The sequence below is a fragment of the Chionomys nivalis genome, chromosome 11, assembly GCF_950005125.1.
Source record: "Chionomys nivalis chromosome 11, mChiNiv1.1, whole genome shotgun sequence".
NCBI lineage: Eukaryota > Metazoa > Chordata > Mammalia > Rodentia > Cricetidae > Chionomys > Chionomys nivalis.
Genome location: NC_080096.1, coordinates 41,177,298 through 41,203,188, shown reverse-complemented (window position 1 = coordinate 41,203,188; position 25,891 = coordinate 41,177,298). Strand labels below are relative to the sequence as shown.

Below are 25,891 nucleotides of genomic sequence, written 5' to 3'. Positions count from 1 at the left end.
AACTTTCCGTTGTTCCATGGCTGGCAGCTAGAGGCTCTTGAAGTCTCCGCAGCTATGATTCTGGGTGTAGGGGCCACTCCCTGACTCAGCTGTCCCACATGGCCACACTGCTGTGTCTGCTCCCTTCTCAGAGAGGCCCCTCGGTGCCAGCCAGGCATGAAGCCTCATTTTATTCTGCCCGGAGGGAATGGGCAGTTTCACAGAAAAGAATTTGCAGGCAAATAAAGGTGACCTTTTAATGTTGAAAACGTTTTTATTTCAGCTCTTGGTTCTGGCTCGGCTCTGTCTGATGTGGGTCACAGACATTCCTTCCTGGGCCAGCAGTACACAGCAGCCTGTTCCATTTCACCTCGCCTATGGCTGGGACATGAACAGGGACACCTTGTCTGTGACACATCAACAGAGAGGAGGTGCCTGGAGGAGGCATTTTCACTGAAGAGGTAGCAATGCCCCGGAAGGCAGGAGGGGCGCAGTGTGTCCTCACTCAGTACCAGCGGTATCTCTTTCCCTTGCCTGGGACCCCCAACCTTCATCCGACCCCTGCTCCTAGATGCCTCACAACAGCACTAAGTGTGTGGAGTTGGCTGAAGAAGCCAGCAGCACTCGCCTCCCTGTCATTTCCTCTATCCTGGGCTAAGAGCAAAGGGCTATGCCAGATATGCAGGGGTGACTCCGCTCCTACCCCAACTTCTGCTCTGTGCTCTGTCCCTGACTTACAAGACAGCAAGCTTAAAAGATTGTGAACCCTTTGGGACCAATGTTTCTTTCCGAGATGAGTGCCTGGCGTATAACAGATGCTCAGGAAATGCCAAAGGCATCAAATGGAAGTGATCCAGCAGCTGGATTTTGCCCCCTGTAAGTCAGTGCAAGTGTGTTCTGCAAGCTGCTGTTGGATTCTTCAGGCAACTTTGTGCCTGGTTTTTGTGACTGTATAGAAGCATTTAGAAAAGTGAGTTCCAGAGACTAAGAAGCCATACTTGTCAAAACTGGGGAGGGTGACATTATCTGCAAAGGTTCCCAGACCTGCTGAGATCTGCACATGCTCAGCATCCCCTAAGAACTATGATAAATGAGGCCAAGAAGTTGTCCCAGGGCTGTAGTAAGCAATAGGCCACAGAAACTGATGCCCAAAACCCAGAGAGAACATTCTCATCTTGGAGCTGGAACGTCAGGAAAGCTGGCCGAAGGTCACTCAGGCCAGGAGATAGGAATGAGTGAATTCCCAGCACAATGGAAGAAGATAGCATGGGCATGGGCATGGGATAGAGCAGCTGCAGGAACAGGCGGGACCAGGTTAGGTCTAGAGGTCAGCTTAGGGCAGAGGTCAATCACAGAGCATCACAGAACCCAGAGCAGGGGGCCTGCTAAAGAAACTGAGCCAGGAGACCTTATCAGCTCCAAGTGGGGTGAGTCAAACTACCCATCACATCAAAGGAACAAACCTCAATAGACATGGGGCCCTGATCGGCCTCCATGAAGGAGCAGGGGCCCCGGGTAGCACCACAGAAGGGCCCAATCAAAGGCCAGCATTAGGACATGGAAAGGGCTTCCGAGGGTCTGGCTGTAACCCAGGACGTCAGAAAAGCCCACTCTTCCTCCAGGTCAGCACAACAAGCTACACCTGGAAGCATCTGCTCACTGTGTGCGCGTGCGTGCGTGCGTGCGTGTGTGTGTGTGTGTGTGTGTGTGTGTGTGGAGGGGGGGTGATTGTAGGCCCCATGTGTGTTCTTTTCAGTTCCCAAGAGTCTTCGGCTCATTGCCTCACTTGACCCTCCATACAGTCCCATTTTGGGAGGTGGAAAACTGAGGCTTGGTGGGGTCACATGAAGAGAGCTGTGCCACCAGGCCAGACCCAGGAGGCCGTTCTTCTCAGCCCTGAGCATCGGGCTCGAAGTCCAGCTCTTTGTCGGGGAGGGGGTCCCCAGGGCTGTCTGGTAACCCATAGTAGAGGTCTTCCTCCTCCTGTTCAGGTTCCCCTGCACTTGCATGGACACTCTCCTTCTCCTTTGTCCTCAGGGACAGCCGCTGCTTGCTGGGCAGAGCTGCCTCCTGCACCTGCCCCTCCAGGACCATGTCCTCTGATGTGGGGGTGTCATCAATGAGAGCAAAGTCACTGAAGTGATCCAGTGGACCCCTGCTGGCCCAGAACACCCGTGGGCATGGCTCCTCTCTGTTGGATGGGGATGGGTGAGGGCTGCTGCCTTCGCTGGAACCCATGTCCAGGTCATCTTGGAATGAGGCCAAGGGTGCAGAGCCTTGGGAACACGTTGGAGGGCTGCAGAGGCAAAGAGAATGTGTGAAGAGAAGTCCTGAGTCACACTGTGCGGGTCCAGACCTCAGCCACTAGTGGCAGTAAGTTCATTTATCTCTGGGCCTCCTTGTTTTCCCCCTTGGAAATCAGGGCAATGTGAATTCCCTCCCATACAGTGCAGGGAAAATGATCACAGCTCTCCATACAGTGCCTGGCACAGGGTAGGTACCCAAGAAACAGGGCTGTTATTTAAAAAGAAAAGAAAAAACCCTAAAACACACATGCACGCATGCACACACAAAACTACCAGCTAAGTGGCTCATCCACTACTGCAGGCATTCGGCATTCGGGACCTTTCTCTGTCCCCTCACAGTCCACGTCACACTGTAGGTACCTCTGTGTCCTTTTCTGCCCCACCTCCCCTCACTGCAGCGGTCTGGGAACTCAGGAGACTGGAGGCCAGTCAAGGCCTTAGAGAGAGTTGGTGTCCAGTAGTGATGGAGCGTGTGGATGAGTGGAGTGATCAGAGACCTGACTTGAAAACAAACCGGAACTGGGCTGTGGTGAGGACTAAACCTTGCCTGAGATGCTGAGCAGGTCAAAGGCCCAGGCAGGATTTAAATCCAAGCCCTCTGGCTCCTGGCCTCCTGCTGCTCATAACAAGCCTTTGGAAAAGGAAGATCTGTGTGTTGGGCACTTAAACTTTGTTCCTGTGTCACGGAAATGACTGTTCCCCTGAGAGAAACTGCTCAGGAGAGTCCGAAACCAACACGATTATATAGCCAGGGAGTTAAGATCAGCACCTAGGTCCATTAGAGCCCCAGGCCAACCTCATTTACCTCGCCCCCCCCCCCAGCTGCTCCTGACTCCCAAGTGTCCCTGCCACCCTCTTGGCACACAGCCCCCCCCCCCCCCGCCCTAGAACTGGGCAGCATTCCCACTCCCATGCCGCCCTCTCACCTGCTCTGGGCATGAGATCTTTCTCCTTCATTCTCATCCAAGCCCCTGTGGACAACCACTGCTGCCTCCATCCAGGCCTGAGCAGTACAAGGCTCGCCTTCCCCACCATTGCCGACTCCTGTCTTCAGCTCAGTGGCCAGCAGGGGCCTAGGGTCCTCACTGTAGCCCAGGACCTTCATCTGAACGTGCGTAAAGTCTGGAAGGCTCTGGTCATAGGCGGCTTCTTCCCACAGCCTGACATAGGGGGGTTGGGGGCTGGGTCCAACAGACAGAGGGAGAGAAGTCGGGCGGGGTAGACGTGAGTTCCCTCACCATGGCGCCCTGTCTGCTATGGGAGCATGGCCCCACTGATTTCAAAAGAAAAATTTCAGGGTGTCACTGTACCCAGGCCACAGATGGAGAGCTGAGGCCTGATCCCAAGTCAACATCACAATGTCTCAAAAGGTAAACAGAGCCTGTAATGTTAAGATGGCGAAGGCCCAGCACCAAGGCTTTGCTTGCTGAAGCACACCCCAACGCACCAATCACAGCTCTGCCTCCCAGCAGCAGAGTAACAGCTGCCTGAGGGTTCCTTGCCTGCAAGGCTGGGAAGTGATCACCTCTGCACTCCCTGTAACTCCAGGAGGTGCCGTGAGGAAACTGAGGCACAGCAACTGAAATTGGCTTGTACACAGGCTGACACAGACCCAGCTTGGTGGGTCAGGGCCATATTGCTCTGTTCTCTGCCCGTGGGCTTCAGAGACTAGGTCTTTGTCCAAGGTCACAGGAGGTGACCAGAACGTGAAGGACGTGTGTGGGGTGGCCCCGCCCACCAGGGTGTGCCCAGTGCTTCTCACTGGGACACTTCTGGAATTGAAAATGTCGGTGTTACAAACTACCCCAAGCAAAGCAGAGGGCTGTGATCCTCGTAGCTCTAGGGCATGCCGCCCAGCCTTCAGAGCTTGGGAGTCACAGCTCAGGGGATTAGCCAAAGCCAAAGAGTTCCTGGCTCCATCCCAAGCCAGAAGCAGGGCTTGACACCTCCACAGCCAACTCAGGCCCAGATTCAGAACTGTCCCTAGCACTGACTCCCCTTGAGATCTGAGGTTTGTGTTTCTCCGAGACTCAGAGTCCACATCTATAAGACAGGAATGATGATGTTAGCACACCCAACCTGAGAGTTTGAAACTACCTGTGATTTCTAAGAGTGTGCTCTCAGAAAATGGGAGGCAAAGAGGAAGCTGGCTGGGATAAGACAGACACCAACATCCAACCCAACTATCCTGATCCCCTCCCTCCTTACCTCTTCCCTTGTTCCCCTCTTCCCCTCTTTTGACAGGAGGCTGGACTGAGGACCCATTCCCCCTGGTCTTACCTCTTCACCTCCAAAAGCCTGTTTTCCATCAGGTTCAGGGCCTTTGGGGACAGAAAGTCAGAGTCTGCCGGCACGAAGGTGATCTGCAAGGAGAGAGGACATGGTCTCTGCAATTGACCGGGATAGAGCTGACTGCCACCACATGATCTGACCGCTGGGCCCGGAGCCTCTGCAGGCTTCTCTGAAGATTGTAAGATAGAAGGATGCAGTAGGGCTCCTGTTTGATGAGCGAATTTCTGTTCTTGGCTCAACCCCAGCGGGTAGACAGATATCTAGGTTCCTGTCTGAAACACGTTCTCCCTTTACTGGACAATCTCCCAAGAACCTGCCCTGTGCAGACACCACCTGGACACTGGGGGCAGCAGTGAGTGAGAGAGATGCCCCGCCCTGGAGCCCAGACCCACCATTTCCCAGAGGTATCTACAGAGGGTGCTCGGTCTGCACCTGGTGAGTGGATGGTAAACCAGACACTGACTTGTGCTTTACTGGACACAGCAGTGGAGTGAGCAGCGACACAGAGGCTGTGGGTGTGCCCACAAAGCTCATCCCTGAACTTTTGATATCAAGCAGTCTAGCTTCAGGGGTGGCCATTGGAGCTGGGAAGGAACGCCTTGAAGGAATGAGTCAGGTTAGGCGGAAAGAGCCCTGCCATTGGGGCCCTGGAGACGGGAGGGCATATTCTCACTACCAGACCCTTGCTGTGGATCCTGGGAGCCATGCTTCCTTCCAGAGCCTCTTTGAAATCTTCTAGTCAATAAGAGAAGCCTCCAAGAGACACCTACTCCTCCATGTGCAGAGAAGCACTGTGTCCCACACCCAAGAGGTGACCCAGGGTCCACTGATGGGAGATAGATAGAAGAACACTGCATACACACAGCATGCCCGCCAGTCTACAGGAGGAAGTTCTTATGCACGTTACATCAAAGATGAACGTTGAAGACACGGTGCTGAGTGAGATATGCCAGACTGGGCTGCAGCCAAGGCAAACACTGTAAGACCCCACTTCCATGGTATACCAAGTTGTGAAAATCAAAAGGAGGCTAGTGGATCCCCAAGACTAATGAGAGTGATAATGGGGAGCTGTTGCATAGTGGGTGTAAATCTTTCATTTCCCAGTTTGGAACGAGTTCTGGAGATGGGCTGACCACGTTGAGAATGGACCTAATATGCCTTGGAACCACATGCTCTGTTTAATACAGAGGGCTCTCTCAGTATGGTACCTGGACACACGGCTTCTCAGTACATCACAACCTAGCCCAACGACGACCACGCCACTGGACACACACATCACACACAAGTCTGAACATCTTTCATGTAACATCTGATGGCCCCCTTCTGAGCTGTTCCAGAGTCATAAACAGCACCGGTACAGAGAGGGAGGTTCTGCCTGCACCAGCAAAGCTTCATGATGCTGGAAAGAAGGGGGTGCTAGGTAGGGGATTCTTACCTTTCCGAGGAGGCACCTCCTCAGGTGTCTAAGCATCTTACATTTGCACTAAGGATGCCTTTGGCCAGATGGTTCCATACTTTCTAAGATTTATCTCTTTTTCCTATCTCATGACCCAGCATCATCATCTACTTTATCACCATCATCAGCATCATCACCATCATCGCTACCATTCCCATGGCCATCATTACATCACCACCATTGCTATCATCATCGCCATCATCAGCGCCACCACAATCATCACCACCGTCGCCATCACGATCACCACCGCCACCATAATCACTGTCATAACCATCACCATCATCACCGTCACTATCACCATCATCATTGCCCTCACGACCACCGCAATCATGACTACCATCACTGACATGAGAAGCACGGAGGAGACAGACAGGAAGCAGCATCCTAGAACACAGATTCTCTTTCTAAACAAAGAGGAAAGATATGCAGGATTGATGATCCAGGGCAGGATCAGACCTGGAAACCCTCAGAACATCAGACTAAGAATTCCAACCTTTATCCACAGCTATGGGATAATAAAAATTCCAGGGGAAATTTTAGCGGGAGAATAGCATCAGATTTGAGTTCAGGCTGCACACCGACATTCCAGAGGGAAGAGGCATAAAGAGGGAAGCCCTCAAAGGGGACAGGCCCTTCAACCACTAGGTCCTGGTTTTGAGCTCCAGCAGAGCCAAGGCTCCGCTTTCCCTGCCACTCCACCCCTCATCCTCAGTCCCCCATTCCATTTCGACTTCCAGGCCCAGCATTGTCAGTAGCCCCCACACTAGACATGCCCTGGCTCGATTCTCCCTCTTGACCCATGCCTGAGGCTCAGGTGAGCACCAAATCTAACCAGGTTTGTATGCAAAACCTAACAGAACAGCCATGGTGAAGAGCGGGAGCCCTTTCTCCTTCCCGTTCTGCTTGTGACAGCTCTCACAGCCCTGTCCTCCCTGCTTTCCCTGCAGCCTCACAGTACTGGCAACATTCTCTCCAGAGCAAGGCCTCTGCACCCACGTCACCCAGGCACCCAGGACCCCTCCCGTCCCTACAGCACCCTTTGCTCCCTTCCACTTGGCCATTCGAGGCACAGAATGGGGGGGGGGGGGCTCTGTCAAGGTCACAGACTTGGCACAGGGCACAGGGACTTGAATTGGGGTTTGAGGGACACTAGGAGGTGTGGGTTTCCACCAGCCATACCACCTCCCCACACAGGAGCACGTGAGCCTTTCACAGTTACTCATTAATGCTCAGCCCCATCCCCGCCCCCACCAGCCACCCCTAGGAAGGATGCTTTCTTCCCAACATCCCCACCTTCCCTGGGTGGTGACGCGGTGGCTCTGGCCTCAAGGCCCTCTTCTCCCAGTGACCTCTGTTCAGGACATTGAGCGCAGAGAGGAGAGTTGACTGTAAACTGCTTTGTAAAATGGCCCCAAACCAGTTCGGACTGCCCAAGCTCCAGATATAAGTGACAGACCTGGGCTGGCCACAGAGAGGGGGAGGGCTGGGAGAGGCTGGGACCTGGACCCAATTCTTAGAAGTCCTTCTGGTACTTGTCACCAAAGTGGGGAGGGGTAGAGGAAGCTGGGGGGACAGGGCTGCTATCGAGTCAAGACTCAGATATCTGTCCCCCTCACCCACTCTGTGTCCTGACCCATGTTGTATGGTTAAGGAAACTGAGGTTTAGGGATCAAAATGGCTCAGCCTCCCGGGGACTCAGAGACAGAACACAGGCTAGACTCCTGTGGCTCTCATCTCTCAGCGTCTGGAGCTGAGTAGCTGTGTGACATTGGAAGAGTCACCCTACCTCTCTGGGCATTGAAGGTTTACAACACCTGACTGTCGACCCCTTAGAACCGTGTGGGGATCAAGAAGAGCAGCAGCAGCAGCAGCTGTTTGTCTAAACACAGCAGGCCATCTGCAAACCTACCCTGCCCATCTTCCACACATCACCCCTGGGCTACCACAGGGCTAGGCAGAGCCCACACTGGGGAGCCACTTTACAGGTAAAAACACTGTGACTCGGAAAGACCCAGCCCGACAGAGCCCTCAGCAACTGGGGGCACAGAAGGGAGCACCCTGGGTGGGGCACCCAGGATGGAATACCCAGGGCACAAGCGCCAACCTGTGATCTGTGCTTCAGAGTCCTGCAGAAAACACAGAGCACTTGGGATAGGGTCGGGGTGAGCTGTGGGTTCAAGCTTGGGAGAGAGTAAATGCTAGCCAGCTTCTGATCTAACACAGAGACAGTGCATAGATCCCATTGTGTCCCTGTTCTGGCCGGCTCAAGACCCAGACGTGGGGGCATTCTGATCAGCCGCAGCAAGAGATGGATGGATAAACAAAAGTATACCCCCCAGAATAGAGAGAATATGGGGAGTCTGAATGGGAAGACCATAGCAGTTGGAGTCAAGGGGTTGGTACCCTGAGACAACGAGGGCCACACGTCTTCCTGCCCCCTTAGGATAGCATTGGCACATGCCCCTGCCCCAGCCCCCTACCTTAGGATAGCATTGGCACATACCCCATGCCCCAGCCCCCTACCTTAAGATAGCATTGGCACATACCCCATGCCCCAGTCCCCTACCTTAGGATAGCATTGGCACATGCTCCAGATGACACCCCCAATCACCATGACGCTCCCCATAGCATAGAAGGTACCATAGACCTGGGGTCGATCGTGGCTCATAAGGAATGTGCCGAGGGACAGCAGGAAAAGGCCCAGAATGATGAAGCCGATTCGGAAGGTCTTCTCCTCAGTCATGGTGGCTAACCAGCCCTGATAGCTGACCAGCTCCCCGGCAGAGGGCTGCCCACAATCCTAAACGAATGTCAAGCAGGCTCAGGGTCGGATGATACGCTGCTTGCCTGAGGCATAGACTGAGGCATAAAGCCCAAATCAAGGAATAGTCCCCACAGGTCCAGCTCCCGGCCCTGGGCCCAGCAGTTCTGCAGGGCAGGAGGTGACACGCGTCAGTGGGCCCAAGAGCCCAGCCATCTACCTTTCCTCCTACCACTCTCCTTCTCTCTGGGCCCAGCTGTGTGGAGTTTGTGAATCTGAGCATGGGACAGAGGCAGGGGAGGGCTGGGGGAGGTCACAGGGGCTGGGCCAGCCGTGGCTTTGACATCATCTCATTTGTCTACTGTGGAGCTGAGCCCAGACAGGCTTTGCACCTCCCAGCTCTGGGAACCAGGGGTGGGGCCATGGCAGCGTCCAAAACCCACAGCTTGACAGTTTAGACACCTAAAGACACCTTCTCAAGGACACCTGATTGCCTAGGCTCAACAGGAGTATCTGAACCTACTAAATGGCCAGCATCCTAGCCATTCAGTTCATTTAAGGAGACAAGTCCCATATTCCCACTTCACAAATGAGGATGCAGGCACGAACAAGTAACCTGCCCAAAGTCACAAATAATGACAGAGCAGCTGGGACTAGAACCCACTAGCACTAGCCTCGTCAACCGCAGCATAGGTGAAAACAGGGGTAGGCTCCAGCAGCGAAGCCCGTGATGGTCCCTAATCTGTGTCTCCAGCTGTGTGGTACACAGCCTTGCTCACCAGCTGACTGTGTCTCTCTTTCCTCCTCTGTTTACCAGGGGCAATTGTAGCACCTCCCAGAACCAGAACCGGCTCCAGCTCTTGCCTCCCACATCCCCTTCATAGCCCACATTCAGCCCAGACCTGCTTTCCCTGGGGGCCAGGTAAACGAGAGCCCCTGCAGGTGTGACTAACTGATTGGCATCTGCCTCATCTGGCCTGGTCCCCACCCTGGAAAGCCATCCATGTCCGAAAAATGAGAGTCTAAGAGAAGACTTCTAGTTTTGATGTGACTGAGGGGGGGGTCAGATCTTCTTCCATCGCTGCTACCGCAGAGACTCGGAGCCCCCACAGGTACCCAGAGTGTGACAGCTGGGGTTCTTGTGAGTGACCTGTGCAATGGCAAGGGCTCTCAATGTGCTGCCTGAATCCCTGCATTCAGGGACTTTCCTGTACGGGCCGTGCGTGTCCCTCAAGCCCCATTGTGTTCACCCATGCACCTCTCTCAGCATGGCCATGGGGTCCCTTCCCAGAGAGGGTTCCGCTCTCTCTGTCTCCCAACATCTCTGTCCTTCAGCTCTGTCCAGCTGTACTTCACAGTTTGTAAACACCACAGGAACTGGGACTAGGTGCCAGTTTCCCTGAGGAAACCGCCGAGGTGCCAAGTCTCTGGTTACCTCCAGTCTGATTCCTAGGGTGAACTTAGGCAGTGGGTTTCAGTTTTGTCTCCTTTGCATTGTAAGCAGCTGTTAGACCATCTCCTGGATGGTACCAGAAAGTGACATAGAGGAGGGACAGTCGTTTGGAATTGTGACTGGCCAGGGACCTCTAAGGAGATATTAGAAGCATCTTAAAGAGACTAGAGACAAGAGAGGCCTTGAATGTAGAGCAACCTAGCTGGTATCCAGAATCTCTGCCACATCCATAGAAGCTTCTCGTGCCCCCTGGTGGCCTTGTAGTGACCTGGCATGTCTCTGCCACATCCTGTGTTGCCTACGTCTCTGTACACCCAGCCCCAGGAACATGGAAGAGTTGCCACACCCACTTCACAGATAAGGAGACAAAGTCTGGGAGTGACAGATTGACCAAGACTTCCCCAGTGCTCCCAGTGCCCACGTAGATGGATCTAGCTTTTGGGTCTTCTTCCCCAATCCACTGATCTTCTCTTTCATTGCCATGACCCGGTCTCTCTTTGCCCCTTTAGTAGCAAGGAGGAGTAAGAAACTCTGAGATGAGTCAGTGCTGGCTTAAAAGGGTCCGATCTCTTCTGGAGTCAAGAATTAAACGGTCATAGGGCAGGCCTCTCTTTCAGGACTAGCTGGGGCAGCACAAACTGGACTCCACCAGGAAAAAGAGGGGAAAATACAACAAAAGGGGAAAAAAAGAAATCTTGAAGCTGCGTGGAAAGGATAGAAGGTGGGGATGGTGGTTATGGGAGGAGCTGGGGAAAGGGAGGGTGAATATTTTCAAAATACCTTGCATGAAATTCCCGAAGGACTAATAAAAATATTTTTAAAAGAATGAAATGTCCAGTGTTGTCCTCCTGTGTCGACATGGTGCCAAGGCAATTCCTAGTGACTTGTTGCTGTGACACACCGGAGATGGGGGTGTCTCTCAGCCTCATAAGGGGGTTCTCTTGTAGTGGACACTGGGCTCCTCTCACCACTGCCGATGGTGAGAGTCTGTGGAGGGCCCTGCCCTGGGTGAATTGTGTTTGTCCCGCAGGCCTCAGGGATTTTCGTACGGGGATGGGCAAGCGGATTGTGAGCTCTGAAGGTGGCAGATGACACGGGGGACGGGCACAAGATTGTCTGGGCAGGACCGGGCTGGTGGCAGTTGTGACAGCACTAACAGGGCCTTCACTGGCTCTGGCTGGGCGGGGTCCCTACATGGAGGGAGGAGGGAGGAGGCTAAGAATGGGTTTGGCCATTGGCTGGACAGCTGTTGGCCCCTGGCTAGTGGGGGGCGGATAGTGGTGGTCTCTGCTGGAGCAACCACACTTGGCATTCCCTGGTTCCCCTGGGGGAAGGAAAGGGGAAGAAAGAAGAGGAAGGCTCGGCATTGGGTGGATGGGGAGGAGGGGTTCTGTGTGTGATCAGGGTGTAGCCTGTGAAATTCTCAAAGAATTGATAAAAATGAGAACCAAAACAAAAAAGAATGAAATGGGAGTGTGTGCCCAGAGCAACGAAATATTGTGCTAGAGGCAGTTCCTGCTCTCACAGGCCTGAGGCCACCCTGGCTTTGACCTTCTTCCTGGCACCCAGAGGAAGCAACGGCAGGGTCGGTCCAGGAGTCAGAGGTGTTCCAGCAGAGGGCGTGTGGTAAGTGCTGTCTTCTCGAAGGCGTGTCCAACCTGTGGACAATAACTATGAATGCAGCCAAACACAAAACTGTAAATTTACTTAAAACATGAGATTTTTTCAAGCTTTTTTTTTTTTTGAACTCCGTTTTCCTGTTCTCAGTGTGAACTTTGTGAAAGACAGCATTGTATTGCAAGTCAAAAAGTTGAACATGTCTGAAGGAATTGGGGGTCCGGGGAGTGAGCTGCCCCCACAAAATACTCAAACATAGAACACCCTGGAAACAAGTAGAAACCTAAGCCTGTGAAGACAAGGCTCGTCCTAAGGAGCCAGAGCCTGTCAGTAACAGAGATCAACCATTTCTCACCTCCTCTCCTCAGGCTCCTGCCACACAGGGCGGGCGCTCTGAGGGTCAAGGCATGCTGATGAGAATGGCTTCGGGGATGGAGTGCTCAGCTACATCGTCTCCAGGATGGTGAGATGACAGGCGTGATTGTGATTCACTGTGCGCCGCCCACCGTGGTACACACTGCCCACGTCAGCTGTCGTCCAGGTCCTTCTCGGGCTACCGCCCCCACCTCCTCTCTCCCAAATCCTGTTTACTCTAAGTCTTAGTTAGGGTTTCTATTGCTGTGAAGAGACACCATGGCCAGGACAACTCTGACAAGGAAAACATTTAATTGGGGCTGGCTTGCATTTTCAGAGGTTTAGTCCGTTATCTTCATGGCAGCGTGTAAACCAGACATGGTGCTGGAGAAGGAACCGAGACTTCTACAGCTTGATCTTCAGGCAGCAGAAGCAACTGTGAGTGTAGTTTGAATACAGGAGACCTCAAAGCCCACACCCCCACAATCACACACTTCCTCTAAGGCCACACCTCCTAATAGTACCACTTCCTATGAGTCAAACATTCAAACACATGAGTCTATGGGGGCCATACCTATTCAAATCACCACATTCCACTCCCAGGCCCCAATAGGCTTGTAGCCATAACATAATACAAAATGCATTTAGTCCAGCCTTGAAAATCCCCATAGTCTATCACAGCCTCAACCCTGTTTAAAGATCCAAAGTTCAGTTTCTTCTGAGACTCACGAGATCTCTTAACTGTAATTCCCTGTAAACTCAAAATCAAAAAGCAGATCACATTCTTCTAACACATAATGACACAGGATATATTTTACCATTCCAAAATGAAGGAAAGGGAGCATAGTAAGGAAATACTAGACCAAAGCAAGACCAAACACCAGCTCCAAACTCTGCATCTCCATATATGACGTCAAATGCTCTTCAGATCGCCAACTTTCAGCTTTGTTGACTGCAACCCATTTCTTTCTTTTAGGCTGTTTCCACTCCCTGTTAGCAGGTTTTCTCAGCAGGTGTCCCACAGCTCTGGCATCTCTAACATCTTGGGGTCTCCAAGGCAACCCAGGCTTCACCCTCACAGCTTCACAATGGCCTCTTGAGGCCTCCATGAGGGCCGCTTCTGGAAGATGCCTAGCCTCAGAGGCTGTTCTTAGTCATGGAAGGAGACTCTATAACCCCTTGCTTCTATCTGTGATTCTAAAGCCAGAACCACATTGCTGAAGCTGCCACGTTGTGCTGTTTGTTGGGGCTGGAAGATGGTTCCCTTCTTCCATTACATCTTCTCCAGCTCTCTGCTTTCCATGGTTTCCTTCACTGCCTAAGGTTGGCTGTCCTGAAACTAGACCTGTAGACCAGGCTGACCTCAGACTCAGAGATCTGTCAGCCTCTGCCTTCTGAGTACTGGGATTAAAGGTGTTTACCACCACGCCTGGACCTAAACTATTCTTTAATGCCTTTTCACAAATTGGAGCTTAGCTGGGTGAGGTCTTGCCCCGAGGTCACCACTCCCTTTATTCCATTTCTTAATCTGTTTATCTCCTTGAACACAGAATTTATCTCCATTTTACTTCCTGGTGCTCTTTTCCTCCTCAATCATTTTGTATCTTTACTTGCTCAGTTTGCTCCTTTTCATATAAATCTTCATTAGAGTTAACACTAGTAACCACACAACAGGGTCTATACTAGGCTGTTTTGAGATTTCCTCTGCCCACAGAATTAATCCAGATCTCATCACTTTATCTGCAGGCAGACTCTTCAGATAAGGGTAAAAAGCAGCCACATTCATCGCCACATTATTACAAGAACAGTCTCGAGACAACATACTAAAATTCTCCTCCTATTGAGCCAGATCCCTACAGTTCAAATCATCCTTAGCACAACTGTCTTCCATGCTCCTACTAGAATGACCCATTCAGACCCACTGAAAGTGTTCAACTGATTTTCTAACCCAAACTCCCAAAGTCCACATTCCTCCAAACAAAAGCTTGGCAGGCTTATCACAGCTATACCCCAGTCCCTGGTGCCAACTTCTTAGTTAGGGTTTCTATTGCTATGAAGAGACACCATGACCACAGCAACTCTTACAAAGGAAAACATTTAATTGGTTTACAGTTCAGAGGTTTAGTCCATTGTCATATGGCAGGAAACATGTCAGCATGCAGGCAGACATGTTGCTGGAGAGGGAGCTGAGAGTTCTACATCTTGATCCACAGGCAGTAGAAGGAGACTATGTGCCACTCTGGGAATGGCTTGAACATATATAAGGCCTCAAAGCCCACACCCACATTGACACATTCCTGCAACAAGGGTGCATGTCCTAATAGCACTGCTCCCTATGGGCCAACCATTCAAACACACACATCTACGGGGGCCATTCCTATTCAAACCACCACACTCTACCTTCTGCAAACAGAATGCACTCACTCCTCTCCCTCTATTATCCTCTCCCTAATGCTGATCTTGGATTCCACCTTTGACCCCTAATGTCTCTTTTTAACCCAAATGGACGTCAGCGCATGTCACTACTCTGCTTGGAACTCTGGAACAGCAAACTGTCTTCTTAGGGTAAAAGCCTTGAGGCGGTCCATAAGTCCGTACATCACTTTTGCATACTGCCTGCTCATCACCCCTCCAGGTCTTCACTCTCCCTAAGTTCACTCTGGCTCCATGTTCTTCCTGGAATGTACAGACACCCCAGGACCTTTCTGCCTGGAATAATCTCCCTAGCTAAGTCCTTTACTCTATAGTCACCTTAGTGGGATCTTCCCTGGCCATTCCCTAGATTGCAGAAGCCCTCCTCCAAGGAGTTCCCTCAATTTTCCCAATTTGTTGTGCTCCACAGCGTCACCATCTATCATACTATACAAATTATCTATTCCGTCTCTTGTCTGTCCCTCCAACTAAAAGCCAAACTGCAGTGGCTGCTGGGAGTGGCTGTGTTCTTCTTCTTCTTCTTGGTCTTCTTGGACCCACATGGCACGCACAGGGTTTATTGCAGCATGCGGGAGAGAAGGGGAAAAGAGAACGAACAGACGGCGGTCCAGCTTTTTAAATGGTCCCCCCACGCACGTGCGTCAAACGCCACGTTCTGCGCCTGCGCAGCCTTTGCGTGGAACGCTAGGGTCTCCTGGGAAATGTAGTTCCCCAGGCGAGCTACGCTCAGAGGCCTTCTGGGGAATAACAGGCTGTATTTGGTTTACCTCTGTGTCCCCTAGGTCTTGACCAGGGAACCCCCTGGGTGGTATTTGAGAGGGGAGAGATGAAGTGTAAGGACTAGAGCTGAGGAGACCAAGAAAGTATGGGCAGGAAACCTCTGGGCTGACATTTTCCTGAAGCCAATAGGAGCCTCTGTAGAGTCACGGGGGGGGGGGGGGGGGGGTCATAGTGGGTGGGAGGGTCACCAGACTAAAGGCCAGGAGCAGTGATGGGCAAGGGTTGCTAAGCAACACGTATTTGCAAGGATCCTGGAAAAAGATGGAGCACCTGAGTCACAAAGGTCCCTGACATCTGGGTGTCACTGTCTAGGTGGCCAATCAAGAAGAGTCCAAGCGTGGATGCAGGGAACAGCCTGGTTCCATGGCAGGGCTGCAAGGGACAGACAGACCTGCCATGGGTGGCTGGCTCCTCCACAGGTTCTTCAGCGAGGCCACCACAATACAGAAAGGGACAGTACCCTGCCTTGCTGAGATTGCCATAGCCTTGGCTCAGGTTCAGGCTGGTGACCTTGACCAAGTCACTGTCCCTTCCTGAGCCAGATGAACAGATGTGGCTCCAGAGAGACAGAAAAGTCCTTTGTGGCTGGCTAGCGCTCCCCACCTGCCCTTCAGCTGCTGCCAAGACAGAACCTGTTCACACCAGCCGTTCATTAACTCTGTGCCCTGGGTAAACACCTCACTTGGGAAACCCTTAGGAACTGCAGAGGGTCTAATATAAACCCAAGCTAGGTCACCACCAGAGTGGGAGACAAGGCTTCTCCAGACTCCTTGGTGGCCTAGGATAACATCTCTGGGGAGACAGAATGTGACAGGAGAGAAGAAAGGAGGGGCCAGAACTTTTGACGGGAGGATAGGACAGGAAGTGCCAAGGTCCAGGGGTCTAACTGGGAGCAAGGAGCAAGGGGCAGGAGTAAGCGGTAAGCTGGGTGTTACTATGCAGAGCAGGCCTTCCTCTCCCAGCCCAGACTATGTGAGGGCTTTTGCCCTTCAGAGTGAGCTGGGAGCCAGGCCCGACCTGGACTTGGCGTTGAGAGGCTCTCAGTGACCTGAGAATACTGCGGGAAGCAGGCGGGGTGACAATACGTGGACCCCACCGTGGCCCAGCCTAGATGGGGAGCCCTCAGCTTGCATAGGCTGCTTTCCCACGTGGGGACCCCACACATACCTGGGGTGAAAAGGAGATAGGAGCAGAGTCCTAGCCTAGCACCAGCTGTCCCTTGGGACTGCCGCCTTAGCCAGCCTTTGAGCCCCTGCTGCCTTGGGGCATTGGGGAGGTCACTTAGTCCCCCTGAGTGAGAGTGAGCCTGACCTGATATCCCTGATGAGAAGCTGCCTTCTAGGCCCTGGGCCTGCATACTGGAGAATGGCGCTGTCCCTGAGGGGAGGGCCAAAAGGGACCCAAGACGACATATACCTCCCTTACTCTGCTGCTGTGTGTCCCTTACATTTCAGCATGAGCAACACAGCCTGAGTTAACAGGCCTTGGTTTGCTGGTCTGTGATCTGTAGCTCGGGCTGATAGGGTGGGGTGGGGCAAGGGTGAGCTATGACTCTGCCCACTCCACTATGCCACCAACTGGCTGAGTCCTGTACCTTCCAGTTGGTGGCATAGTGGAGTGGGCAGAGTCGTAGTGGGCAGAGAGCAGCTGGAGGGAAAGTTGCTATTAGTCCCATCTGAAGAGCCAGGGACAGCAGTGAAGCCCTTGTGGCAGGATGCTGAGCCAGCACTTGGTAGAGGAAGCTTACCTCCACCGACTCTGAGGCGTGCAGCAGTTTGAGGGCCTCTGGCCCAGGGCTGTGCCCCTGCTTTCAGTATGCTGTTGAGTGTCCAGTGCTGTCACCCCACGGTCCTTCCACTTGGCTCTCTGAGACATGGGCCAGCGCTGCCAAAAATACCAATTTCCTCTCACAAATGATGAAACTGAGGCCAAGAGAAGAAGTCATCGTCATGGTAGTACAGGGTGGGACCTGGGCTCAGGGGGGCTTAGGTTGCAGTCTGTGTTCTCTTGGCCACCAACTGGTGGTATGAACTTGGACCCCTCTGCTTCTGCCTCTGGCCTGTGTTCACAGCACACCAGCATGGAGGTCCTATTCTGGTGGGGACCCTGATGATGGCCTCCCCAGTACCTCGTGGGGAGAAGAACCATAGGAATCAGCCATGCATTAAAACGGTGAGATGTTATAAAGTGGGGTTTATTTAAAGCCACCTGACATGGAGATGGTCTCTTACACAGCAACAGATACATAAACAGCATCCAGGAGCATAGCTCTGTGAATGCCTGCTGGGAGCCCAGCACTGGAGTAGGCCCAGAGCAAAGCTCGTGGCTTAGGGGCCAGTTTCAGGGGCTGCTGGAGCCCTGGAACTCCCCTGCAGCCTGAGCTCGACCTGGGCTGGAGCTTGCAGCATGTGGACCAGAAACAGCCTCCTGAGTGAGGACGATGCTCTCGTAGCTGGGTGGGGGTAAGAGGGATGGCGACCTCAGCAGGGCGTCTCCCGGGGTGTGGCACTGAAGGTCTTCTTCGGGCTGCACAGGGGATGGCAAAGGACCCACCGCCAGTGGACAGTACATGGCCTCCTCGTAAGTGGGAATGGCAGCCTCCTTGGGAGGCCTATGGGAATAGGAAAGAAGCTGTTAGCAGGACCTGCTCAAAACTCTCCTGCATGCCAGGGAAGACAGAGGAGTCCACATGACCATGCCCACGGTCATAGCTCTCATGATGCTTGAGGGAGCAGCCTGCGACCTTAGTCCTCCCTCCTCTTCAGGTTGCTCCAGCAAGCAGCATGAGAGCCATCCTCCTCACTTTGGCACTTCCCAGGGACACTTTCTGACCTGTCCCCACTTCTTGCTCTCCCCTGAGCATCCATGTTGCTCTTTTCTGCCACTGTACTGACACTGTGTGCTTGTCTCTTGGGCCAGAGATTGACTGCAGTGGCTAACACTGCGAGCAGGTGCTTGGGGTGTTTGCTGAGAGACTGAGTGTCGGTCCACGGACATAAAGACTCCCAGCTGACTGAAATGCGATTTGTAAATCACAGCTGTGATGCTCATGGCCGAATGTGAGGCCTCAGATTACCTGCCCATCTAGATGCTTGAGGCTTGAGACAGTAAGTTAACCAGGTAATTGCTCTCTTTGCACGCCCCCAGGGAGAGAGAGCTCACTGCTTACCAGGTCAATCTCTTCTTCCACTCCACAATGCAGCCCACCTCGACTCTCTAGCCCACCCTCACTCTTAGGCAACCGAATCACCTAACAGTCTATGAGGCAAAGACCAGGTCCTCAAGCCCCACCCCCACCCCAGATCTGGATTTGCAGGCCCAATTCCAAGGACAAATGTTCTATTATTTTTGAGCTCCTGAGGGCAACCTCCATGGAGTTAGTGTCTTTCCCTGTCCCAGGACTCTGAGCTGGCTCCCGCCCTCACAGTAGGCCCCCAGGAGGCAAATTCACCCTCCTGCTCACAAAGTAGCTCTACAGGCCCTGGCTCTGAACTGGGCTTAGATAGAAGAGGGCTGGGGACCAGCCAGGAGACCTACAGCCAAGAACCAACCAGTGCTCTCCTTCCTCGAGCTCCCAGCAGGCTTTGCAAGGGAGAGCAACGCTTCGGCCAAGCCTGGTGACACATGCTTGTAATCTCGCAATTCTAGAGGCAGAGGCAGCAGGATTTATGCTTGAAGACAGCTTGGGCTACATAGCAAGTTCAAGGCCAACTAGGGCTGCCTAGTAAGATCCTGTCTCAACAAATCCGAAAAGAAGAAACGGGGCAGGCTCTCAGAAGCTATGTGCCTGGAGGTAGCACACTGAACTCTATTGCTGTGTGACCTGGGCTCTGTTCTCACATTCTCTGGGCCTCTTCTTCCTCATCTCTTCCTCATCTGTGGAATGGGGATAATACTCGCCATGTCACAGATGCAGAAGAGAACAAGCAGAAAAGGGTTAACAGTCTTGAAGGAAATGCAGGTAACAGGGCTCCAGAACCCTCTCCCTTGCAGGCCTCCTAGTCACGCCTGCCCTCACCCAGATTATTTGAGCTGATTTTGGGTATGCTTAGGGCCAGACCAGCAGGTGGCAGCCAGCAGGACAAGTGGCTCAGGTACCACAGGAGCTCAGTTCACAGCAGGAAGTTTGCTTAGAGGGCAGGTGTACAACAGCCCTCAAGGCTGCTCCGTCACCTCAGTAGCCTGTTGGCTCATCCACCTTAACTGTCCAAGGTCATAGTTCAGAACACAGGAAAGCCCAGAACTTGGGCCTTTGCAAGGGCCTGCCCTGGTCTAGGGGGCTCCTAGCACATTCCAGACCAGAGCTCTGTGGTTGTGGGGTGCTCCTGCCAGGTTGTCCAGGAGACCAGGACAGCCTTGTGGGGGCAGGAGACAGGCTCTTTGCTGGCCCTGTTGACTTTCTGTTGAGAGACCAAACCCAGTAGGGCAGGAGTAGCCCCACCCATCTCACAGACAAATGAATGAAGGGCAGCTAAGTGGACAGCCCTCTCTAATGGCAGAGCTCACACTCACCTCACATTGCACAGCTATCCCGAGCCAGCTACACCCTTACATCTCCCTTTCAGAAAACAGGCCTAGTCCTTGCACCCTCCCCATAGGCAGCCAAGGCTCGGAGAGCAGGGAAAGCTAAGGGGTGCAGGTTTCGTGGCATGCACGCACACAATGGTCCTGTCACAGGCGGCCACAGTCCCCTCGGGGAGAGAGAGGAATGATGGCTGGTCTTCGGTGTCACCTTGGTAAGGTCTAGAATCACCCAGGAGACAGACACACCTGGGGCACATCTGTGGGACAGTTTCTCAACTAAGTCAATTACAGTGGGAAGGTCCACCCTAAATGTGAGGTGTATCAACACCTGGACTGAGGTCCTGGGCTGAACAGAAAGGACAAAGTGAGCTGAGTACAACCGTTCGTCTGTCTGCTTCCTGTGGACACAACTTGGCCAGCTGCCTCATGTTCCTGTCCCTGTGCCATCCCCGCCATGATGGAATAGCCCCGAGAACCGTGAGCCTAAATACACCCTTCTTTGAAATGTTCTGTTTTGTTTTGTCTTTCAGGTAACCTGTCACAGCAGTGAGCTGTGGTACAGAATACGGTCTGCCCTTCCTTTGGCCGCAACTGACAGATAAGGCGTCAGCTGTGACTTGGGAAATCTGGGGCCATTCGCAGACACACAGCTTCAAACAGAAAGGGTAGTGACAGAAAGTTGGCCTTCAGAGGGGGCCTAGCGCGGCCTGCTGTGCTCACTGAAGGATAGCAGGGGCCTCTGTTCAGGACGGACAGTTGCCAGGGGAGCTTCTAGGGTAGGGTCTTGTCTGTCTGGTCGCCGATGCATCACCAACACTCCTAACTGGACCCACCACACAGTAGGTGCCCAGTGGTGTTGGGGAGAAGCAAGAGAGAGCAGGTGACTAAATGAGAGAACATAAGGCCCGACATGGAAAGTGGAATGCCCAAGCCTGTTTCTAGCCACAACCAGGCAACCCCAGGAAGAGAGTGAACTCACGCCTCCCATGACCAGCAGGCTTCCTCCGTACCCAGTCACACCAGTCTCTGAATCTGAAACTTGGGTCTCAGAGCTGAAAGGGCCCCTGTCTGCTTCCTGGCAGCGGGGGTGGAGGGGTGGGGAGGTGGAGTATCCTGCCTAACTGAGGAGGGAGGGAGTAGCCCACCTAACCGGCAGCTGAGGCCTGGGTCCTGTTGAGGCAACACTGTTGTGTGTATAGATAACAGCAACTCTTCTTGCTCAGGCCAGGCTGGGCGGGGCAGGAGGACAGGCCTGGCCTGGCTGTCAGAGTACAACTCATTTTATGAGCAGGTACGTCACTCTCTCAGGGACAAGTTTCTCATGTGAAAAGAGCAAAGTCTGGCTGGGAAAGATGGCCTTCCCACCGATGGTCCAATTCTGCAGCCCAGGCTAGCCTGGAACTCACCTTCCAATTGCTGCATTACAGGTGTGCCCACCATACCCCACTTGAGGTCTGCCTAGTGGCCTTGGTAGCATCTGTCAGATGCATCTAGCCTCAAGGAGCCATGGGTCAATAGCAAGATACTCCAGAAGACACTGCCTACCCGGCAAAGGGTCATGTGATTATAGTGATCGCCCATGGTCCCCACCGTGCCCCACTAACCTGCAGCTCTTCTCAGGAGACTCCGCAGCAAGGTGGCATAGGTCTCTGGAGAGTTGGTACAGGTCCCCCTGGCTCGACCTCTTTGTGCTATCCTGGATGGACCAGAGTAGGCCAAAGAACAGAAGTAGGCCACCCATGCTGCAGCAGAATAAACTGATAGACTTGAGCCACGTCAGGGGGATCCTAGGCAATGGACGCTTCACTGTGGGGGGCAGTGAGCCAGGCTGGACGGCTGTATCGTCTTCGCTCCACCATGCAAAGCAGAGCGTCCCAATGACCAGGACCACTGTGCCACCGACCGTCATGCAGTAACGCACAGTGGAGGCCACTTGGCCTCTGACGCATGTCTGCACACAGAAGAAGAGAGAATCTGAAGAATTGGGCCAGTGACATGCACCAAGACCGCGGAGGAGTCTTCTCACTTATACTTCAGGTCCTCACCTGTGAAATGAAGATGATACCCACACACGGCCGGGCTACTTTGACGGTCACCAATAAGCTGTTTCAAGTTCCTAGTGCTACACCTGGGATACGGCAGGAGCGTAATCATATAATAATAAATGCGCCACATTCTATCGGGCCTGGGCCTGGTGGGTAGATGGTTCCTATGCTGACTGGTCTATGGGCGGTTGGGAAAGGCCAGGGTTTGCTGGCTGTGCTCTGCCCCTCTCCTATCGTCACCATCTCGTGGGGTCCGGTTCTTGTCTCTATTTGACAAATGTGAATGGCATTGCTGGATGTGAAGTTGAGTGTAGATAAATCCATAGAGCAGGATTTTTCCAGGACATCTACACAGATGTCACTACCAGAGTCACAGCATTGGAAGAGCCCACAATCCCAATCCTAACAAAACAGCACATGAATGAAGTCATGACCCCTAAGTGAAATAACCTAAATCATTAAAAAGTTAGGGCCGGGGCTGGAGAGAAGGCTCGATGGTTAAGAGCACCAACTGCTCTTCTGAAGAACCCGAGTTCAGTTCCTAGTGCCCGCGCGGCAGCTTAAGCTGTCTCTAATTCCAGTTCCAGGGAATCTTTTCCCTCTTCTGACCTCCTCGAGCACAACATGCTTATAGTATGGTTAGTGACTTCCCACACATCCCTGCAAAACTCAGGTTGGCCCTTACTTGGGAAACTTCTGGAGATCCCTGCACCTTCTGGGAGCGCACGGCTCACCTCTTACCATGTCCCCTCCTTGGCTTTTCCCCTAACTGACCCAGAGTTTCCTGAAGCAGTCCAAACCCTTCCCATATCCACAGGGAGAGGCTGGTGGGAACAAGGCTGCAGTAACCAGCTTGGAGAAAATACAAAAGAAGTCAGCAGGGGAAATCCTGGGCCTGCATGTTACAGGCCTGACAAGGTGACCATCCCCTCATGGCCAACATTTTTGACTCCCACAAACAAGGCAGGTGAGTAGGGTGGGGGAATGAGTATCCCCCAGCTGAGGAGACACAGTCCACACTAGGGGAGGTCCTCATCCAAAGTCAAGTAGAGCAGGAATTTACATACCCAAGGAGCTCACACCTGAACACACAGACTTGAAGTTACCTGTGATGCTTTCTGTTTTCCAGGAAAGCAAGCATTGCTCATCGTGAAGAGAGTGGAGGGGTGGAATGAAGCCAGGATGAATCCTGCCTCTCAGAGACAAGCATGAGCCCCACTGAGCAGCTTTCTACCTTGCCCTCTCTTGGTCTACAGAACAGTGTTGGTGGCTAGCATGCGCTGGGGGCATTTGCCCAGCTGGGCACCACACCGAGCACTTTACAGGTGTCCCCTTGCTTAATGCTCACCACAGTGATATCTCAGGGATACTGGTTAGGGATGGATTTAGATGCAGATCTAACCTAGCTCAGGTGCCCTTGTGTGTGTGTGCACTGCTGGATTCCTGTATATACAGATTTAGATGCCTGCAGTTGAGACCATACCATGAGTCTTGTGTCTGCCAGTCTGCTCTCTCTGACAAGAGGCCCTCCCCTCTCCTCCCAGTTTCAGATGGTGACAGTTAGTGTTGTGCTCAGTCTCAGACCAGTCCCTGGCATGGCTCTTAGTGTGTCCTGCCTTTGGACCCCTCCACTCCTACTTCTGAGAAGCCACCATCAGGAATCTCACTACCCCTTACATGAGTGTGCCTCCAGCCCCTGTACCTTGTTGGGAAGGAAGGGAGGACTCCCTGCCATGGAGGGTGTGACTTACGACCCCTGGGGGTCAGACAGGAAGCTCTCCAGCCCCAGAGAAGTTCCACCCCATCCTGGTACTCAGTCCTGGCCTGCCAAGCTGGTCCCACCTCCACTGCTTTGCCGGCCTCTCCTTGTCCCTACTCCCACTTCAATTGAAGCCACCTGGGTCTTTCTACTAAACCTGCTCCTCCCTCTGACTGGTTCCCCACTTGACACTTATTCAAAAAGGAGACCAATATCACCCGTCCCAAGGACTATGCCCACCTCCTTCCAGCCAGGGGAGAACTTTCCCACCACAAGGCTTTGCCCATCACTCCCTCCTTGGGGCCAGTCTGTTTGTTCTGGGACCCTTGGCTAAGCAGGCTCCTGAAGTCCACACCTTTGAGTTCACATCCTGGCCCTCAGGGCTAAGGGGCTAGGGAGTTGAGTCCAGCAAGCTGTACCTGTGGCATGAGTTAGCGCAGCTGGATAGAGGGTGGCCCTGCTCAGATACTACAAGATTATCCAGCGTCTTATTGCCTAATTGTGCCCCTCTGAAATGAGCACTCCGCCACAGCGGAGAGGGTCTTGAACTAGAAAATCACCTGCTCTCTAGCCCCGGCAGTCTGCTACAGGGAGCTCAGTTCAAACCAGGGAGAAGAAAGCCCTCTTCCTGTCAGAGGAGGGAGAAGGGAGCTGAGCACCAGCCCCTAGACTGACAGAGATGGGAGAGACCCACAGAGATGGGAGAGACCCACAGAGATGAGAGAGACCCCCGCTGATGCTGCCCCGCAGTGGCACCGTGAGAACATTGAAGGAGTATCCAACCATCTGAACACGAAGAACCCACCTACACCCACGAACTGCGGAGAAACTGGCTCCCAGCTAAGCCCGGAGGCGCTGAGTATCAGGAGTACCACCCCAGGTCCATTCTGCTTGGTACAGGTTAAAGGGAAGGGTCCACACTACACCCTTAGCAGAAGCTGAGGTACTCTGGAGGGAGGGGGACAGGATGTTCACACCCACCTCGCATACAGCCATCAGGCTGGTCCAGGAGCCACAGGAGCGGTCCAGGGGAGAGTCCAGCGCATTAGAAGGCGTGGTGGTGGTGGTGGTGGTAGCTGAGTTCTGCAGGCAGCAGGCATCTGGGGAGGCCCTAGTAGCTGTCCCCAGCTGTGCCCTTGGCACTTCACCGGCTTCTTGGGGTCTCTTTTCTGGTCCCCAGGAAGGCTTAGGACACAGGTCCTTCCCTCCCTGCCACCCAGCCCAGTGGCTGGGTTCCCAGCTGGGGATCCCGCTGGGAAGCCACCTACTCTCTGTCTCCTAGTCCTTGTATGTCCTCACTCACCACCTCGGAGACTTTTGTGGCCTGCTTCAGAGCTTCCTCGAGGTTCCAGGTGCTGGGCCGGTGTCCAACAGGCCCCGCCCAAACTTAAAGTGATAGCCTACCGGACAGGAGGGAGAAGTAATTTCCCAGAGAGGTGGAAACTGCACAGATGGAACCTGGGCCCAGAAACTCATTGCCGAGAGACATCCATGGGAGGGACCTGTCTGTGGGAGGCCTGGGCCAGGACCCTCTCACACCACTTTCACAGGGGAGAGAAACTGAGGCTCAAAATCCCTTACCCAAGCATTTCCTGCATCCTGTGTTGACAGGATCAGCTTTATCGTGGGGGGGGGGGGCAGAAAGTAGTCTCCCCTACCCGCTCTGTTATCTGGGACAGCACTGGCAGTCTGAGGACCAGCTTGGAGCGTTCCTTCCTGGGCACACTGCTGGCCAGAAGCTGTGGCACTGACTTCCCGGAAGCACCCTCCTCCTGCATCACCTACTGTGTTCGGTCACTGGAGGGCAAATGCCTGCTCTTTTGATAAACAGGTAGTTCAAGAACACAGAAGGAGGGTTAGCTCAGTTTGTGTTCCATGTCTCCAGGAGGACACATCTTTAAAGGGTGACCACAACAAACCACAGAAGGAACAGTATGGGCAAAACTGGACAAAGTCATAGAGAACTTGTGTCTGAAAAAAAGATTCCACTCAGGGCGCCTGAGTTCTCTGAGCACCGATTCCTCCCTCTGGTGAGGTCCTTCATGCATGGTCTGTTATCTTCCTCATTGTGTATGGTTTGCATAAATTTTCCAGCAGGCAACATGCCTGCCTGTACAAGGCTGAGAAGCAGA

The 25,891-nt window shown here is 53.2% G+C and overlaps 2 protein-coding genes across 3 annotated transcripts; both read right to left on the bottom strand.

Moving 5' to 3' along the window:
- Positions 1-1,869: 1,869 nt before the first annotated feature.
- Positions 1,870-8,776, bottom strand: Bsnd (barttin CLCNK type accessory subunit beta). 2 transcript variants are annotated; one of them, XM_057783477.1, is made up of 4 exons: positions 8,600-8,776; positions 4,566-4,648; positions 3,212-3,466; positions 1,870-2,275 (listed from the first exon to the last, which is right to left on the bottom strand). In XM_057783477.1, exons 1-4 carry the CDS (start codon positions 8,774-8,776, stop codon positions 1,870-1,872), a joined length of 921 nt encoding a protein of 306 aa, XP_057639460.1. The 2 variants fall into 2 exon arrangements, with proteins under 2 accessions (XP_057639460.1, XP_057639459.1); XM_057783476.1 differs by having other exon boundaries at positions 3,212-3,474; positions 4,568-4,648.
- An 8,995-nt stretch (positions 8,777-17,771) lies between these two features.
- Positions 17,772-25,470, bottom strand: Tmem61 (transmembrane protein 61). Its single transcript, XM_057785447.1, has 4 exons — positions 25,418-25,470; positions 24,741-25,159; positions 21,560-21,906; positions 17,772-18,042 (listed from the first exon to the last, which is right to left on the bottom strand). The coding sequence occupies exons 2-4, from the start codon at positions 24,753-24,755 to the stop codon at positions 17,772-17,774; spliced, it is 633 nt and encodes a 210-aa protein (XP_057641430.1). The 5' UTR covers positions 24,756-25,159; positions 25,418-25,470.
- Between the last annotated feature and the right edge of the window lie 421 nt (positions 25,471-25,891).